This window comes from Bombina bombina, chromosome 3 (genome assembly GCF_027579735.1).
Source record: "Bombina bombina isolate aBomBom1 chromosome 3, aBomBom1.pri, whole genome shotgun sequence".
In the NCBI taxonomy this organism is placed as follows: domain Eukaryota; kingdom Metazoa; phylum Chordata; class Amphibia; order Anura; family Bombinatoridae; genus Bombina; species Bombina bombina.
The window spans coordinates 303,664,749-303,683,495 of record NC_069501.1 but is presented as its reverse complement, the minus strand read 5'-3'; the positions used below and the strand labels follow the sequence as shown (position 1 = coordinate 303,683,495).

Genomic DNA, 18,747 nt, shown 5'->3' with positions numbered 1-18,747 from the left:
GATGAGACAATTGTGTAACTATGTAACAATGCGGTTTGGCTAGGATTTTTCACTCTTATATCATTGAATACTTGTAATGCAATATCCCCCAAAATCAATAGACAACGGAAGAATAGATATTGTATGTTATGTTAATTCATTTTATGCATTCTTGTTCTCTGAAAAATATAAAACAATAAAAAACTATTTAAACATAAATTAGATTTGCTGAAGAGGACATAATAAGTCCATGTTAGCTACTTATTGACTGCACTTGTGTATGAAGTCATTGGTTTTCATTGTTCTAATATGTACTTACTTTTTTGTTTAGAATTGTCTTACACTATATTGATGCAACTCTAAACTAAAGTTAAAATATTATTATATATTTTTTGATAATCAACAAGATCATTATAATGGAGTTGCTCACTACAGCCAATACCTAATGAATAATGCTCTGATATTTCCCTCTGCAGAATCCAGTCACTGGACTGCTCCCTGCTAGCAAAGAACAAAAAGATGCCTGGGTTAGAGACAATGTTTACAGTATCCTGGCGGTGTGGGGCTTGGGAATGGCATATCGTAAAAATGCTGATCGGGATGAGGACAAGGCCAAGGCCTATGAACTAGAACAGGTACATATTTGTGATCTTAAAGGAACATTAAGCTCAAAATGTAATTCACCATAAACTATTTAATTATGCATAATTTAATACTTTGTAATGCATGTACATTTGTTATTTCGCCTGCTTTTCCTGTCATTTAAATCTAAACATTGTGTTTCCACTGTCTCAAGAGAGGATGGAGTGCCTTTGGTGGAATGTTGAATTCTGACTCCTACAGGCTGCACAGTTATTGGTTAATATGTGCAGAAACTAATTTATGCCTGTCCCTAATCTGCCAAAACATAGGAAGTAAGACAATATTCTAAAAGCATTTCCACTGGTGTGGCCTGCGTCTGGAAACAAAGCATATTTTATTTAAACAAAATTACAGTTTTAATTGCCTTTAAAAGCATCGGTTAACATTAAAATGTTCCTATAATTGTGCAGCATGTGCACAATCTGTACCTTATTATATAATGCTCTAAAAAGTTCTGTTATTTGCCTCAAAACACACCTTCCTGACACAGGTTGTTGTTTTTTTTAACACACGGTTGTTCTTCAGTCACTACCTATTTGACCTCACCGTTCACTTCTATGTTGCTTGCTCCTGCACTTGATGAAGTATGACATCATGAATGGCATAAGTGACATCATTATTCAAATTTTGTGAATTCAGTCAAATCATTGATAACATACAATCCTGACTGAACTCAGAAACAAACCTGCTGTCTTATCACAAACCCTGTACTTCAGCATGTCATCAGCCTTCACTAAGGAGACATCCCAGCACAATCTACTCTGGGACACTATAGTCTCACTATAATTTCTGCCTGGTGTTTAAAAAAATAAATAAAAAAAATGCAGAATTTTAGATCGCTCTGTGATAAGCTCCTCATACAGGCTTCCATTAATTAGTTTAAAAAAAAAATAGGCAACGAGTTTATAGTCCTAGTCATCTTTGCCACACAATAGTGACATTTCACCAAAACACAATGCTTTTGACAGTGACCCAGTGCTGTGCTCTCATTTGCCAACATTGACAGACATAGAACTAAAACAGGGTTTACCACAAACATTTAGATTTGTTTTTTATATATATAATCTAAATCCAATTATGACTGCTTGGCTCTCAAAAAATGTCTCTGTCTTCTCAAATTCTGTCTTGCTCCAAAGATTGGTATAAAATTGTCAAACCCTGCACCAAAACATTGTCTTACTAGTACTTTACCTTCTTATACAAGATACTTAAAGGGACAGTATACACCAGTTTTCATATAACTGCATGCAATAGACACTACTATAAAGAAGCATATACATAGATAATGATATAAGAATTCAGTATAAAACCTTTTAAAAACTTACTTGGAAGCTCCAAATTTAGCCCTGTTGATGAGGTTAGGCTGGGAGACCCAGTGAAAGGGGGATGGGAAAGCAAAAAGGGCCCCTTACCAGTATACAAAACACCCATTACACTTACTGGAAAATGCTGGAAACTGTAGACATCAGTATACATCTGGAACTTTGGGGCTTGGTTAGGAGTCTGACAATCAGCACAATGTTATTTAAAAAATAAAAAAAACTACATTTTTACAAAAACACTCCCAGATTGGCTATATAATGGATCATATACAAAACATTTATTCAAAGAAAAATCTAGTGTACAATATCCCTTTTAACAAAATATTGTATCATCTCCACTATCTCTTTATCTAGTTCTAAAGTGGTAAAATAAATCATTTCCCTTGAAAAACTAGTTAAAAGCATTTACACACTGGAGTGAATACTGGGTAATTCTTTTCCAGCTATATGATATACATGAGCTAATTTATGAATGTTCCTAATTGGAGGTAAGGGAGCTATGCTCAAGGCTTTTTAAAGGACCAGTCAACACATTAGATTTGCATAATCAACAAATGCAATATAACAAGACAATGCAATAGTACTTAGTCTGAACTTCAAATGAGTAGTAGTTTTTTTATAACAAATGTCAAAGTTATGTATATTTTCACTCCCCTTGTAGCATGTGATAGCAATCAGCCAATCACAAATGCATATACGTATAGTCTGTGAATTCTTGCACATGCTCAGTAGGATCTGGTGACTCAAAAATTGTAAATATTAAAGACTGCGCACATTTTTTTTAATGGAAGTAAATTGGAAAGTTGTTTAAAATTACATGCTGTATCTGAATCATGAAAATTTAATTTAACCTGAGTGTCCCTTTAAGTATCTCCAGCAATTACAGCCTTGCAGACCTTTGGCATAGTTTTTTTAAGGTTATCTTAAAAGATTTCAAACCATGCTTCCTGAAGCACCTCCAACAATTTAGATCGGTTTGATAACCATACAGTCAAGCTGCTCCCACAACAGCTTAATAGGGTTCAGATCTGGTGACTTTGCTGGCCACTCCATTAAAGACAGAATGCCAGCGGACTGCTTCTTCCTTAAAGGGACACTGTACCCAATTTTTTTATTTCGTGATTCAGATAGAGCATGACATTTTAAGCAACTTTCTAATTTACTCCTATTATCAAATTTTCATCATTCTCTTGGTATCTTTATTTGAAATGCAAGAAAGTAAGTTTAGATGCCGGCCCATTTTTGGTGATCAACCTGGGTTGTTCTTGCTGATTGGTGGATAAACTCATCCACCAATAAAAAAGTGCTGTCCATAGTTCTGAATTAAAAAAAAGCTTAGATGTCTTCTTTTTAAAATAAATATAGCAAGAGAACGAAGAAAAATTGATAATAGGAATAAATTAGAAAGTGGCTTAAAATTGCATGCTCTATCTGAATCATGAAAGAAAAAATTTGGGTTCGGTGTCCCTTTAAATAGTTCTTGCATAGTATGGAGCTGTGCTTTGGGTCATTGTCCTGTTGTAGGAGGAAATTGGCTCCAATGAAGCGCCATCCACAGGGTATGTAATGTTGTTGCAAAATGGAGAGAGAGCCTTCCTTCTTCATGGTCCTTTTTACCCTGGTATTAATTTCACACATTACCACCACCAAAGCACCCCCAGACCATCACATTGCCTCCAACACGCTTGACAGATGGCATCAAGCACTCCTCCAGCATCTTCATTTGGTCTGTGTCTTACAAATGTTCTTCTTTGTGATCTGAACACCTCAAACTTGGATTTGTCAGTCCAAAACACTTTTTTCCAAAATTCCTCTGTCACGTGTTTGTGTTCTTTTGCCCATCTTAATATTTTCTGTTTACTGGTCAGTCTGAGACATGGTTTTTTCTTTGTAACTCTGCCTAGAAGGTCAGCATCCCAGAGTTGCCTCTGCACTGTTGACATTAAGACTGGTGTTTTGCGGGGTACTATTAAAAGGGACAGTATACACCAATTTTCATATAACTGCATGTAATAGACACTACTATAAAGAATAATATGCACAGATGCTGATCTAAAAATCCAGTATAAAACCTTTTAAAAATGTAAGGTTCTACATTTTGGAAGTAAAAATAAGCAGGCTACGTATTTTTTAAATGGGACAAGACTTAGCCAAACACAGGAGGAAAGGTATTTGGGAGTAGTAATAGATAACAAGCTAAAGATGGGTGCACAATGCAGGGCAGCGGCTTCAAAGGCTAATAAGATACTAGCATGTATTAAAAGAGGCATTGATTCAAGGGAGGAAAGCATATTTCTGTCATTATATAAAGCCCTGGTAAGACCTCACCTTGAGTTTGGTGCAGTTCTGGGGACCAATTGCTAAAAAAGATATTGCAGAACTAGAAAAAGTTCAGAGAAGGGCCACAAAGCTAATTAGGGGATTGGAGAAATTAACCTATGAGGAGAGGCTAGCCAAACTGGGTCTGTTTTCTTTAGAAAAAAGGCGCTTGAGAGGTGACATGATTACTTTATATAAATATATTCATGGCCCATATACAGAGATGGCAGAAGCTCTGTTTATTCCAAGAAAATTGTTTCTGACAAGAGGTCATAATTTAAGGTTGGAGGAAAGGAGATTTAATCTCCTGCATCGGAAACGGTTTTTCACTGTAAGAGGTATAAAATTGTGGAACTCATTACCAAAGGAGGTAGTGAATGCCAATACCATAGATACATTTAAAAATAGTCTGGATAAATTTCTGTATATAAACAAAATTCATGGATATGATTGCTAGTATTAAATGGGTCACATTTTAATGGGGTTATTTAAAAGCTTAACTGGAGCTTTTTGTAAGTATTTTAGATTTGTATAGGTTGAACTCGATGGACTTCAGTCTTTTTTTCAACCTTATCTACTATGTTACTATGTTACTATGTTACTTAGAAGCTCCAAGTTTAGCACTTTTGATTAGGTTAACAAAATACACGATACAATGATTAGTATGGCTGTCAACAATATAAATGACTGTTCTGAGGATGGCCATTGTCTCTTTATCCACTTGAATACAGTCTAAATTGTACATGTTCTTCACATCTTAGCTTAGTCCTTGGCAATTTCAACCATTAAGCAATCCATAAGAGGTAATGGAGAGATAACAATTATAATTTTGTACTTTATGAAAGACTGCAGTCTGTTATCTTCAAAAAGTTACCAAACCTTAATACATAGGTAAATCTTATTACATACTGTTGCCAACCTTGAACAATAAATAACTGAATCTTACAAAAAATCAAATAAACATAAACAACATAAAATAAAATAAACTTAAACGTACTCAATGTGTAAAGTTGTCTGATATAGCCTATGGTCCATAGCTTTTTTATTTATTTTTTTAATTTGATTTATTAATCAACAACAGGAATGTTTATACATTATTACGAATTCAAAGGGAAAAAAGAAAGAAAATACATTTCTTGAATACACAAACATATATCTCCATTACAATGTCAATATTTGAATCATTAACTCTAACGGCTCATCCCGTTTCTAGCAATATAACACACAAACCTGTTGTTGCAATTTTATGTATTATACACAAAAGAAAAGAGAAAAAAACAAAAACAAATATCTCTCCAATTATAGTCTAGCTATCTATTCCTAACTCTCCTATTATAACCTGGCCACCTGATGCATACTCTCTCCTATTATATCCTAATTTAACTAGGATCTCCCGCTATAATCTTGCTAGATATTAGGGACCTAGACAGTGGTGCGCTTCTGATAACGATCCCAAAAAAAAACCTCTCCACTCCCACATAATTATGCAATTCTGATATATGTCCTGCAGATACCTATCATTGCGTCTATATATAAATTATAAGAAGAGGAAAAAAAATGGAGGATGTTCCCCCCCGGGACCCCCTCCCACTCTCCAAGTTAGAGGATATTTCTCTCTCTCTCTCTCTCTCTCTCTCTCTTTTTTTCTCTCTCTCTCTCTCTTTTTTTCTCTCTCTTTTTCTCTCTCTTTCTCTCTCTTTTTCTCTCTCTTTTTCTCTCTCTTTTTCTCTGTCTTTCTCTTTCTCTCTCTTTCTCTCTCCTTCTCTCTCTTTCTCTCTCCTCTCCTAATTTAAGATAATAGAATCTTTCTAATGTTAAGATTTTGTTGACTAAGTCTTTCCATTCAGTAGCTGTAGGGATCTTTGTGGATTTCCAATGTCTTGGAATTGTTTTGCTGCATTAAGCATTATTTGGAAAAGTTGCCTTCTTAATTTACATGTAATTTGGTTAGGATGGTGTAACAAGGTCATTTCAGGATTAGGAGTAAATTGGGTTTGTAGGACTAAATTAATGCTTTTGAATATTTTTGACCAGTATGATTTAATGGGCGCGCAGTCCCACCAAATGTGTCTCATGTGTCCTTACTGAGTGCACCCTCTCCAATACTGTCTAGAAGTCTTTTTGTATTTGTGTTTAATTTTAGCAGGGGTCGGATACCATCTCATCATGATTTTAATGTCTGTCTCTTTTGCATGTGAGGAATGAGCTGACTGCATTAACTTCTTAAATCTAAGAGACCAGTGTTGGGATGATGTATTTGTATTAATTTCTCTGTCCCAACCCCTGGTATAAGTGGGGAGGTGTGTACAGTTGTTTGCTAATACAGACTTATATAAAGTGGAAATTATTTTGTGGGCATTCTTTTTAGAGATGCACATTTGTTCAAACATAGTTAGGGGGTGAAGAATATCTTTTAAAAATCTATACAAAAGTATAAAGTGTCTTAGCTAATGGTATCGAAACCAAGATGAAAGGAATAAAGTATCTAATTGTTGTTTGGTCTTTATATTGTTTCTGTCTGATAGCAAGTAAATAGGTAGAAAGTCTGCAAGTGTTATGTCCGAGGGAGTCAAAGCTTTTAAGCCCAGGGGAAATTCAGAATTAGTGGTGAGAGGTGAATATTTAGTTGAGATCTTGCTAAATGACATAAGAATAATCACCCAGTCAGTCCATGTTTCATTGGTTATGGAGGATGAGGATATGGTTTGTCTGATGTGTAAAGAAGGGTTCCAACAAATTTTACCTAAGTGTTTAACTATTGACATTGAAGTTTCTATCTGAACCCATCTTTTAGAGTTTTCTTTTACACCATTCAGAGACTCTTTGGAGGGAGATTGCTGGCTTATAAGAATGAAGATGGGGGACCCCTAGACCACCATTCTTTAGGAGTTTATAAATTGTGCTTTTGTTAATGCATGGTGGCCTACGGCTCTAGACATAGTCGTTCATACTTTTTGTAAAGTGTCTATTTCTCTTGATATGCCTTGAATGGGGACTGTCTGAAGAATATAAAGTGCTTTAGGAAGTAATATCATTTTTGCAGCCTGTGTCCTACCAGACCAGGAGATATTTTTCAGGAGCCATGAAGAAGTTAGGGATTGAAATTCTGTAATTAAATTCCCGTAGTTGTGTTTGCGTAGGTCCAATATATCTGGAGTAATATGAATACCTAAGTATTTTAAATATTTTTTTGTAGTTTGAGTGGACAATGAGATTTAATATCATCTAAAGTTTGCTGTGACAGATTAATGAGGAGATATTCTGACTTAGTCATGTTAACAGAAAAATTAGAAATACTTCCAAAGTGAGATAATTCTGCGAGTGTATGTTGTAAAGAGTTAAGAGTATTCGTAAGAGTTAATATTAAGTCATTTGTTGTTCCATCTAAATCCCCTGAATCTGCTCATTTGCCCTCATCTTAATTGCTAGAGGTTCTAATGAGAGGATAAATAATAAAGGTGAGAGGGGGCAGCCCCGGATTTCAAATGACTTGGATAGTGTACCATTAACCTTTACCTGTGCTGTCGGGTTGAAGTAAAATGCAAGAATTTTTTGTATAAATGATATGGGGAAATTGAAAAGTAGTAACGTTGAGTATAAGAAGGTCCAATCAAGTCGGTCAAATGCCTTTTTGGCATCAGTGGACAGGAAAATGGCTGCAGTTTTAGTTGAGGTGATATGTTCAAGGAGATTAAGAATTTTGACTGTTATCTTTTGCCTCTGTAAAGGGGACAAAGCCTACTTGGTCCTGATGTATTATTTGAGGGAGAATTTTATTTATTCGGGATGCTAGTATTTTGGCATAGAATTTTAAGTCAGTTTTTAGTAGAGAAATTGGTCTAAAGTTGGCTGGAGAGTTTGGCGGTTTGCCTGGTTTAGCTAAAACAGAAATGTTCGCTTGGAGCAGGGAGGTTAGGTAGGGAATAAGATATTTCGAAAATGTTTTGTAATATAGATCAGAAAATCCATCCGGGCCTGGAGCTTTATTTTGTTTTAGATTTTTTATTGCTTCTAGGACTTCTGTGGGTTGAATTGACTGATCTAAAATCTCTTTATGTTCTGACATTAGTCGGGGAATATGAATATTGTCTAAGTATTGCTGACATAGTTAAAGGTGGGAGTGGTTATTTCTATTGGGGAACAAGTTATATAACTTATGATAAAATAATTTAAATTCCTCTGATATACCACGTACAGTATATATCTTCAATTTGTCTGCCTTGTGTGGCAGTGAATAAATGTTTTTGCTGTTGTTTCTTTAAAGCTTTAGCTAGTAGTTTGCCTGACTTGTTGCCTTCCCTATAAAAGGTCTGTTGGAAAAACAGCATTTGGCTTTGAGATTTTATGTGCAATATCTTGTTCATTTGGTCTCTTTTATTCATTAGATTCTCAAGGATTTTAGCTTCATTGGGGACATTTTTGTGTAGACAATCTAGTTCTGCTATTTCCTTAGCCAAGGATACTAATTCTATTCTCTTGATTTTGGTTATTTGGTCTTTGGTCTTAATAAATTCTCCTCTTATAGTGATTTTATGCGCTTTCCAAAGGGTAGCTATGTTAACATCTGGAGTATTATTTATGGAGAAATAAGACTTTATGTGTTTAACAAATTTTTTAACCTCAGTTTTCTCAAGCAGTAATGTCTCATCCAGTCTCCAATGATACGATTTTAAGAGGAGCCGAAAGCCAACTAATAATGTAACTAGGGAACGATCTTACCATGTAGTATATTTTATGCTCAAGTGCTTGATATATGAGAGGACTATATGGTCAACTAATATATAGTCTAGTCTGGAGTAACTTTGATTTCAGTGGGAGAAGAAAGTAAAATTTTTTTGGTGGGGTTTATGTATCTCCATGTATCGGGAATTCCTAGTAATTTTAAAGTTTTTCCATATGTTTTGAAGGTGCAAAGTTTTAATTCTTGTGACTGGGTTAGTGCAAATCTATAGTAGGATGTTTAGGGGTGTTTAGATCTCCTGCTATTATTAAATGGACATTATACACTATATTTTTCTTTGCATAAATGTTTTGTAGATAATCCATTTATATAGCCTATACAGTTTTTTTTTGTTTTTTTTAAATAAATGTATTGTTTTGCTTATTTTTAAATAACATTGCACTGATTTTCAGACTCCTAACCAAGCCCCAAAGTTTTAAAGTATACTAACGTATACCTACTCCAGCTTGCTCCTGTTTATGTAGAGTCTTTTCATATGCAGAGGAAGGGGGAGTATCTGTTTTATTTGCTATACACCCACTTTTAGTAGGTTTTCAAGCTAACCTTTTGAACAGAGCTAAACTTGAAGCTTCTAAGTAAGTTTTTAAATGGTTTATACTGGATTTTTAGCTCAGTATCTGTGCATATTATTCTTTATAGTAGTGTCTATTACATGCAGATATATGAAAATTGGTGTATACTGTCCCTTTTAAGGAGCCTTTAACGTGAGTGACAATTGAGTTTGTAACTGAGTTAATAAAGCTTTCCTTATGTTTATTAGGGGCAAAAAGATTAACTAGGGTGATTGGTTTTCCAAAAAGAAGACCTGTGACGCATAAATACCTTCCTTCTTTGTCAAATTTAATATGTGTTTTTGTATAGATTTATGTATCAGAATGCTAACTCCATTATTTTTTTTTTAGTTGATTGGTACAATAAAAATGTTGAGGGTAATGTGGAGAGAAAAATTTGAGAATGTGTTTAGATTTAAAATGTGTTTCTTTGAGCATTAAGATATGCCCCCCCTCTCTTTTGGAGGTCTAAGATGACCATTCTGCATTTGTTGGGACACTTTAAGCCTTTTGAGTTTTGTGTTAGAATGATAAGATCCTAATGTGTGTTATTACTCATAGAAGATTAGTAATAGTGGCCCTGTACATAATATTTTTTGACAACCAACATATTTTTTCTAGAGACATAAATTGAGTACCTATAACTATAAAATAAAATAAAGGGATACATTTTCCAAAATCTGTAAAGGAAAAGGTTAACAAATCACAAAAAAGGAGAGACCAAATACATAATACATTTTTGTAAAGGATTCAGTGAGGTAAAAACCCTATTGCCATGCCCTTAAATCTAGGGCAGCCTAAATTTACCTTCTATGGTACATATGAATACAAAATAAGAATTGCTATAACAAATCTACTAAATAACTATCTGTGTATATATACAGTATATATATAAATGATCTATGATCAACACACTTTTTTTTTTTTTTTTGTAGCTAACAAAAGGTAGCTAATTTTTCAGAACCTCAAAAGGATATTGTATAAAGATCAAGACTCATCCCTTCTCAGTTGCTTGGGTTTGTGTGACAGATAGATGTTTGCGTGTTCTCTTTTGCTGGACTTGCTGCCATTCTTTCCTCTGTGTGAGAGTGATGAAGCTGCTTTCATTTGTTTGTTCCGTATTGGAGGGATGAGTGTCTCCAACTTCTGGAGGAGGGATGTTGGGATCTTTACAGACAGTTTGGATGTCTCTAGGTGAAGAGCATGTAATGCGCCTTCCTTTCCACACAATGATCAGGTGAAAGGGGAACCTCATCTGTAAGGTATATTCATCTTTCTTAGGGGCATGGTGAGAGGCTTTAATGCTTTACGTTTAATGACAGTCCTTTGGGAAAGGTCTGCATACATTTGTATATCAGCATTTTCATATTTAATGGGCTGTTGTTCTCTAGCAAGCCTCATTAACTCTTCTTTAGCCTGAAAAATTGTGATCCGGACTATTACATCCCTAGGAGGTTGGTTAACATGCGGTTTAGGACGTAGTGCCCTGTGGGCTCTATTTATTTCAATCTTGGTTTCTTGTTTGAGTGCGTTGAAGAAATCTTAATATACACTGTTTCAAGTCCGAAGGAGGGATGGATTCAGGGATACCCATAATTCGGATGTTGTGACGCCTGCTTCTATTTTCTGCGTCATCCACTTTATCTTCAAGGTCCTGAATTGTGGCATTTTGTTTGTGAATTATGTTATGCAGTTCTGATATGGCTGTAGTATGGGTATCCTGAGTGTTTTCAATTTTCAATTCTGTCGCCAATTTCTGAAATTTCCTTTTTAAGATCACAAATTTCTTCTGTTATGCATTGCTTAACTTGTGTTATTAGTGTAGAAAAGTCTTTTTTAGAGGGAATCAATTTAAATAGAGCTTTAGGTACAGTTATAGTACCTGTTGTAGATTCCGAATCTGATTGAGAAGATGAGTAGGCTGTTGCAGGGTCAGGATCTTCCGCTGTGGCGGTGAGAGAGGATTTAGCTTCCAGCGTTTTGAAAAAGCTGTTCACTGACAGTGTAGGAGGTTGTCTTTGCTTGGAGCCTTTGCCCGGTTTATTAGGCCTTTTAGGAGACATTTATATTCGTACAATAGCGTTTACTTTTATATTTGGTTCTAATTTTTAGGCACTGTGTATTTCTGTGTATACATTCACCAAAAAGCTTTAGTTGAGGACATTTGTCCTGTTATAGCATATGTAGATGTTGTCGGGGAAAAAGCACAATATATTTATGCTGTTGCAAGGTAACAGACTTGTTTTATCCCATATTGAAGTTTCCTCACACGACAAAAGGCTCTTTTCGATACATCAAGTTGCTTTAAATTCTTTATTGTGACATACAGATAATAAGGATGTAGAGGTATAAACATCCCTTATTTATGATAACTTGAGGTCTTTGTGCTCTGCAGAGGTTAACTCTATTCTTGCTTACAGTAGGCCTTAATCGCCACGTGTGCTGTAGTGATTTCTTACATTTTTATGTTTTTGCAGTGAAAGACTAATTTGTTCCTGAGTCCTATATGTATAATAAATAACGGATCCCTTAGTGTTTTATGAGGCGGATCAGTGTTGTGATGCTTCTTTATGCAGTTATTGCCTCTATGTGGCACTCGATATAGGGAGGGTGCGTGGTGGTAGATATGAATGGTTGGCGGCCTACCTCCGGTACGCTGAACTCCGGGCCTGCCATGTGCTCTAGTCTGCTATTGCAGCTGCTATCTTTGGCGCAGGCCCTGACTTTTAAGCGGTTCTTCACCCGACATTGTCCATAGTGGAATAGAGGAGTGGGGATAAGCTCTGAGATTGATCTGTGATTGAGACGTTGTTATTAATGGCGTTTCTTATGCAGCGTGAAACTGTGCTGTGTCGTCTATGAATTTTGTTATAGACGATATTCGGGGGAAGGTCTTTGTTGTCTTTGGACACTTAGAGGACTGGAATCCTGTTGGATTAGGCTTTTTGCTACTGCCTAAGACATTCTCAGCCAGAAAAGGCACTGGAGCTCTCTCACGAAACAGCCATCTCCTTGGCTGGCAAGCTCCGCCCCCCCTCCCACTCTTCTTTCTATTCTGGTTAGGGAGTAGTACACAGTGTGGTACGAGATCTTCAGTGTCTTGGCAATTTCTGGCATTGAATAGCCATACGCCTATATTTAGAGTTTTGCCTTAGAAGGGTGCGTTAGCTACGCGTGTATTTTTCCCCCGCACCTTTTAAACAACGCTGGTATTTGTTGTCTGAAGGGCTGCGTTAGGCTCCAAAAAGGGAGCGTACAGGCATATTTACCGCCACTGCAACTCTCAATACCAGCGTTGCTTACGGACGCGGCCAGCTTCAAAAACGTGCTTGTGCACGATTCCCCCATAGGAAACAATGGGGCAGTTTAAGCTGAAAATAAACCTAACACCTGCAAAAAAGCAGCGTTCAGCTCCTAGCGCAGCCCCATTGTTTCCTATGGGGAAACACTTCCTAAGTCTGCACCCTAACATGTACCCCGAGTCTAAACACCCCTAACCTTACACTTATTAACCCCTAATCTGCCGCCCCCGCTATCGCTGACCCCGGAATATTATTATTAACCCCTAATCTTCCGCGCCGTACACTGCCGCCACCTACATTATCCCTATGTACCCCTAATCTGCTGCCCCTAACACCGCCGACCCCTATATTATATATATTAACCCCTAATCTGCCCCCCCCCCCCAACGTCGCCGCTACCTTACCTACACTTATTAACCCCTAATCTGCCGACCGGACCTCACCGCTACTCTAATAAATGTATTAACCCCTAAAGCTAAGTCTAACCCTAACACTAACACCCCCCTAAGTTAAATATAATTTAAATCTAACGAAATAAAATAAATCTTATTAAATAAATTATTCCTATTTAAAGCTAAATATTTACCTGTAAAATAAACCCTAATATAGCTACAATATAAATAATAATTACATTGTAGCTATTTTAGGATTTATATTTATTTTACAGGCAACTTTGTATTTGTTTTAACTAGGTACAATAGCTATTAAATAGTTAATAACTATTTAATAGCTACCTAGTTAAAATAATTACAAAATGACCTGTAAAATAAATCCTAACCTAAGTTACAATTAAACCTAACACTACACTATCAATAAATTAATTAAATAAACTACCTACAATTATCTACAATTAAATCAACTAAACTAAATTACAAAAACAAACAAACACTAAAATTACAAGAATTTTAAACTAATTACACCTACTCTAAGCCCCCTAGAAAAAGAACAAAGCCCCCAAAATAAAAAAATGCCCTACCCTATTCTAAAATAAAAAGTTTACAGCTCTTTTACCTTACCAGCCCTTAAAAAGGCCTTTCGCGGGGCATGCCCCAAAGAAAACAGCTCTTTTGCCTGTAAAAAAACATACAATACCCCCCCAACATTACAACCCACTACCCACATACCCCTAATCTAACCCAAACCCCCCCTTAAAAAACCTAACGCTAAGCCCCTGAAGATCTTCCTACCTTGTCTTCACCACGCCGGGTATCACCGATCCGTCCAGAAGAGGCTCCGAAGTCTTCATCCTATCCGGCAAGAAGAGGTCCAGAAGAGGCTCCGAAGTCTTCATCCTATTGAGCTCGCATTCTATTGGCTGTTCCGATCAGCCAATAGAATGCGAGCTCAATCTGATTGGCTGATTGGATCAGCCAATCGGATTGAACTTGAATCTGATTGGCTGATTCAATCAGCCAATCAGATTTTTCCTACCTTAATTCTGATTGGCTGATAGAATCCTATCAGCCAATCGGAATTCGAGGGACGCCATCTTGGATGACGTCCCTTAAAGGAATCTTCATTCGTCGTCTAGTCGTTGGGAGAAGAGGATGTTCCGCGCCGGAGGTCTTGAAGATGGAGCCGCTCCTCGTCGGATGGATGAAGATAGAAGATGCCACTTGGATGAAGATGTTTGCCGGTCCGGATCTCCTCTTCTTGCCGGATGGGATGAAGACTTTGGAGCCTCTTCTGGACCTCTTCTTGCCGGATAGGATGAAGACTTCGGAGCCTCTTCTGGACGGATCGGTGATACCTGGCGTGGTGAAGACAAGGTAGGAAGATCTTCAGGGGCTTAGTGTTAGGTTTTTTAAGGGGTGTTTGGGTTAATATTAGGGGTATGTGGGTGGTGGGTTGTAATGTTGGGGGGGGTATTGTATGTTTTTTTACAGGCAAAAGAGCTGTTTTCTTTGGGGCATGCCCCGCAAAAGGCCCTTTTAAGGGCTGGTAAGGTAAAAGAGCTGTAAACTTTTTATTTTAGATTAGGGTAGGGGATTTTTTTTATTTTGGGGGGCTTTGTTATTTTTTTAGGGGGCTTAGAGTAGGTGTAATTAGTTTAAAATTCTTGTAATCTTTTTTTATTTTTTGTAATTTAGTGGGGGTTTTTTGTAATTTAGTGGGGTTTTTTTTTGTAATTTAGTTTAGTTGATTTAATTGTAGATAATTGTAGGTAGTTTATTTAATGAATTTATTGATAGTGTAGTGTTAGGTTTAATTGTAACTTAGGTTAGGATTTATTTTACAGGTAATTTTGTAATTATTTTAACTAGGTATCTATTAAATAGTTATTAACTATTTAATAGCTATTGTACCTAGTTAAAATAAATACAAAGTTGCCTGTAAAATAAATATAAATCCTAAAATAGCTACAATATAATTATTATTTATATTGTAGCTATATTAGGGTTTATTTTACAGGTAAGTATTTAGCTTTAAATAGGAATAATTTTATTTAATAAGATTTATTTTATTTCGTTAGATTTAAATTATATTTAAATTAGTGTTAGGGTTAGACTTAGCTTTAGGGGTTAATACATTTATTAGAGTAGCGCCGAGGTCCGGTCAGCAGATTAGGGGTTAATACTTGAAGTTAGGGGTCGGCGATGTTAGGGAGGGCAGATTAGGGGTTAATACTATTTATTATAGGGTTTTTGAGGCGGGAGTGAGGCGGTTTAGGGGTTAATACATTTATTATAGTGGCGGCGAGGTCCGGTCGGCAGATTAGGGGTTAATAAGTGTAGGTAGGTAACGGCGACGTTGGGGGGGGGCAGATTAGGGGGTAATAAATATAATATAGGGGTCGGCGATGTTAGGGGCAGCATATTAGGGGTTCATAGGGATAATGTAGGTGGCGGCGGTGTGCGGTCGGCAGATTAGGGGTTAAAATTTTTATTAGAGTGGCGGCGATGTGGGGGGACCTGGGTTTAGGGGTACATAGGTAGTTTATGGGTGTTAGTGTACTTTAGAGCACAGTAGATAAGAGCTTTATGAACCGGTGTTAGCCCAGAAAGCTCTTAACTCCTTGCTTTTTTATGCTGCTGGAGTCTTGTTGTTAGAGTTCTAACGCTCACTTCAGCCAAGACTCCAAATACCGGTGTTAGAAAGATCCCATTGAAGAGATAGGATACGCAATTGACGTAAGGGGATGTGCGGTATGGAAAAGTCGCGGCTGGAAAGTGAGCGTTAGACCCTTACCTACAAGACTCTAAATGCCAGCAGTAGGCCAAAACCAGCGTTAGGACGGCTAACGCAGAACTCTAAATCTAGGCGTTCATTTCTCAGAACAAGAATAGACTGCCAAGTTTCAGAAGAAATTTTTTGATTCTGGCCATCTTGAGCCTGTAATCGAATCCACAATTGCTGATGCTACAGATACTCAACTTGTCTAATGAAGGCCAGTTTTATTGCTTCTTTAATCAGCTGTGCTAACATAATTGCAAAACTGTTTTTTAATGATCAATTTGCCTTTTTTAATTATAAACTTGGATTAGCAAAAAAGACATGCCATTAGAACACAGGACAGATGGTTGTTGATAATGGGCCTCTGTACGCCTATGCAGATATTCCATTAAAATCAGCCATTTCTAGCGACAGTAGTCTTTTACAACATTATTAATGTCTACACTGTATTTCTGATCAATTTGATGTTATTTTAATGGACAAAAAAAAATGTGCTTTCCTTTCGAAAACAAGGACATTTCTAAGTGACCTCCAAATCTTTGAACACTAGTGTATATGTATAAAGATAGTTTCATGTGTCTAAGTATCTCCCAGATTCTAAATTCCTCTGTTTAGCTTTTAACCTTATGTCCTTGTCCCCACAACTGTACACAGCTCATGCCACAAACTGTGCTTGGCAGTAGCCAGGTAGGGGGACAGAAGGGACACCTTGTAATGTTTCTGCAGTTTTTCAAGAACATAAAGAAACAGTGTTCTCTGAGAAGCAACAGCGTAACAGCCATCAAACAACAGATGCAAATAAAATGGGCATGTATGTTTGGGAACTATGCTCCTAAAAACACCCCCTCCATACATGGCTTACATGGCTGTTAAAACTGTATCAGCTAAGAAGAAAAGGAGTAAACCTGACTAAGGACCTGATATAGGTTTGAAACCTTGGTTTTTTTTGTTTTTGTTTTTTCAAAAAGAGCTTTATTGATTAAATCACAGGTTTACAACAATCACAATGTAACGAACAATGCTACAAAAACTATTGAACAAATGTGTAGTCCTGGTTATACAATGTTATAATGCTCTCTTTTTCTTTTATAATTTATGTAAATCTTAACTGTTTCTTTCAGGCAAAATTCACAAAATCTATTGTATTCATAGATAAATTAATTGGTAATAACCACAAAATTAACTTGGCTACATTTTCCGCTGCTGTATTCAGAGGGAACCAGTTAGAAAAGAGGGGCTTAGAAGGTTGAGAAGAGGTGAGCGGGATAAGGGGTGGGGGGGAGGAGGAGGGAAGTGGAAAAAAAAAAGGGGGGGGGGAGGGGGAGGGATACACTTCATATGGTGCCTTTCCACATTGCCAGGATCATCTCGTGTACTTCTAGTTTATCTATTTTAAGGTAATGGTATCTCTCAAGAGTGATAAGGTCCGTGACCTCTTTCCTCCACTCCTCAACTGTTGGAGCAATTTGAGTTTTCCATCTTTTAGGTATAAGCTTTTTTGCTCCTAGCAAAAGAGCTAGTTTGGCCGAATCTTTAATTTTGGGTAGGGAGCAAAACAGAACACTCCCCATTGAAATAGGTAGGCTGATGTGCAGTAAACTCGATATGGTGGAAAAGATATCTGCCCAGTAAGAGCCTAATTTGGGGCAAGACCACCATATGTGGGAGAGAGAGCCCTCTTCTCCGCAACCCCTCCAACATGTGTTACTCAGAGCGGGATATATTTTGTGTAGCCTAGCGGGGGTAAGGTACCACCTACTCAAGAGTTTAAAGTGTGTTTCTTGAATATTTGCAGATACTGAAGAGCACTTTGTGAGTTCAAAGGCCCTCTTCCAGGAGTCTGACCCCAAATCTAGAGCTACCTCATTGTTCCACGCATTAGTATATGATGGTAGGGATGCCTTGTCTTCGGATGAGATAATTTTGTATAAAAGAGATATGAGGTGTCTGGGTAAATTTGGAAGAATGCAAAGTTCCTCAAAGGGCGTAGGTCCCCGGCCCATTTCGTCCCGTCGTTTATGGTGAGAAATGTAATGGAGTAGTTGGTTAAAGTTGAGCCAAGGAGTAAAAATTTCCCTATGGGTCTCGGCTAATTGGGCTTGCGTTTTAATGTTGTTGTTTTCTGTAAGGAACTGCATCGAACCTACTCTGAGACTGTAGTGGTAAGAACTGCGAAAGCCTAATTTCCAATAAGGGAGGTCAGGGTTCTCGATTATCGGAGTAAGAGGTGAGTTTCTAGACGAAACATGAGTGCTAGTTGCCAGTGTTTTATCCCATTCTGTTAATGTTTCTGCTGTAATAATGTACTTGTGCAGATGTTTTGGTCTATGTGCTAGGGGTATCCATGCCAGAGTACCTACGTTGTTTAATGCAGATATTTGTCTATCAAGGCATATCCATGCTTTATCTATATTGTTGTGTGACCATTTAGTAATTCTTTGTAGGAAAATCGCTCTTCTATATGTAGCTAAGTTTGGTAGCCCTAGCCCTCCTCTGTCTCTTGACATATACATAGTTTTCTTAGGGACCCTGGGTCTAGTGTGTGCCCAAATATAGTGCTCTATTATGGATTGCAGTTGTTTTATATAACCCACCTGTAGAGGTATAGGTAGTGCCTGAAGAATGTAAAGAATTCTAGGAAGAATATTCATCTTAAATACTCCAATCCTCCCCAACCAAGAAAGGGGTTAATCTTCCAGCTAGAGAGATCCCTAACA

At 37.0% G+C, this 18,747-nt stretch overlaps 1 protein-coding gene across 1 annotated transcript in view; it reads left to right on the top strand.

The window, feature by feature from the left end:
• Positions 1-18,747, top strand: part of PHKA2 (phosphorylase kinase regulatory subunit alpha 2) — a 292,026-nt gene that overhangs the window by 49,988 nt on the left and 223,291 nt on the right. The window contains 1 exon segment of the mRNA XM_053706381.1: positions 456-614. Within this exon segment, the coding sequence (XP_053562356.1) occupies positions 456-614 (159 nt within the window).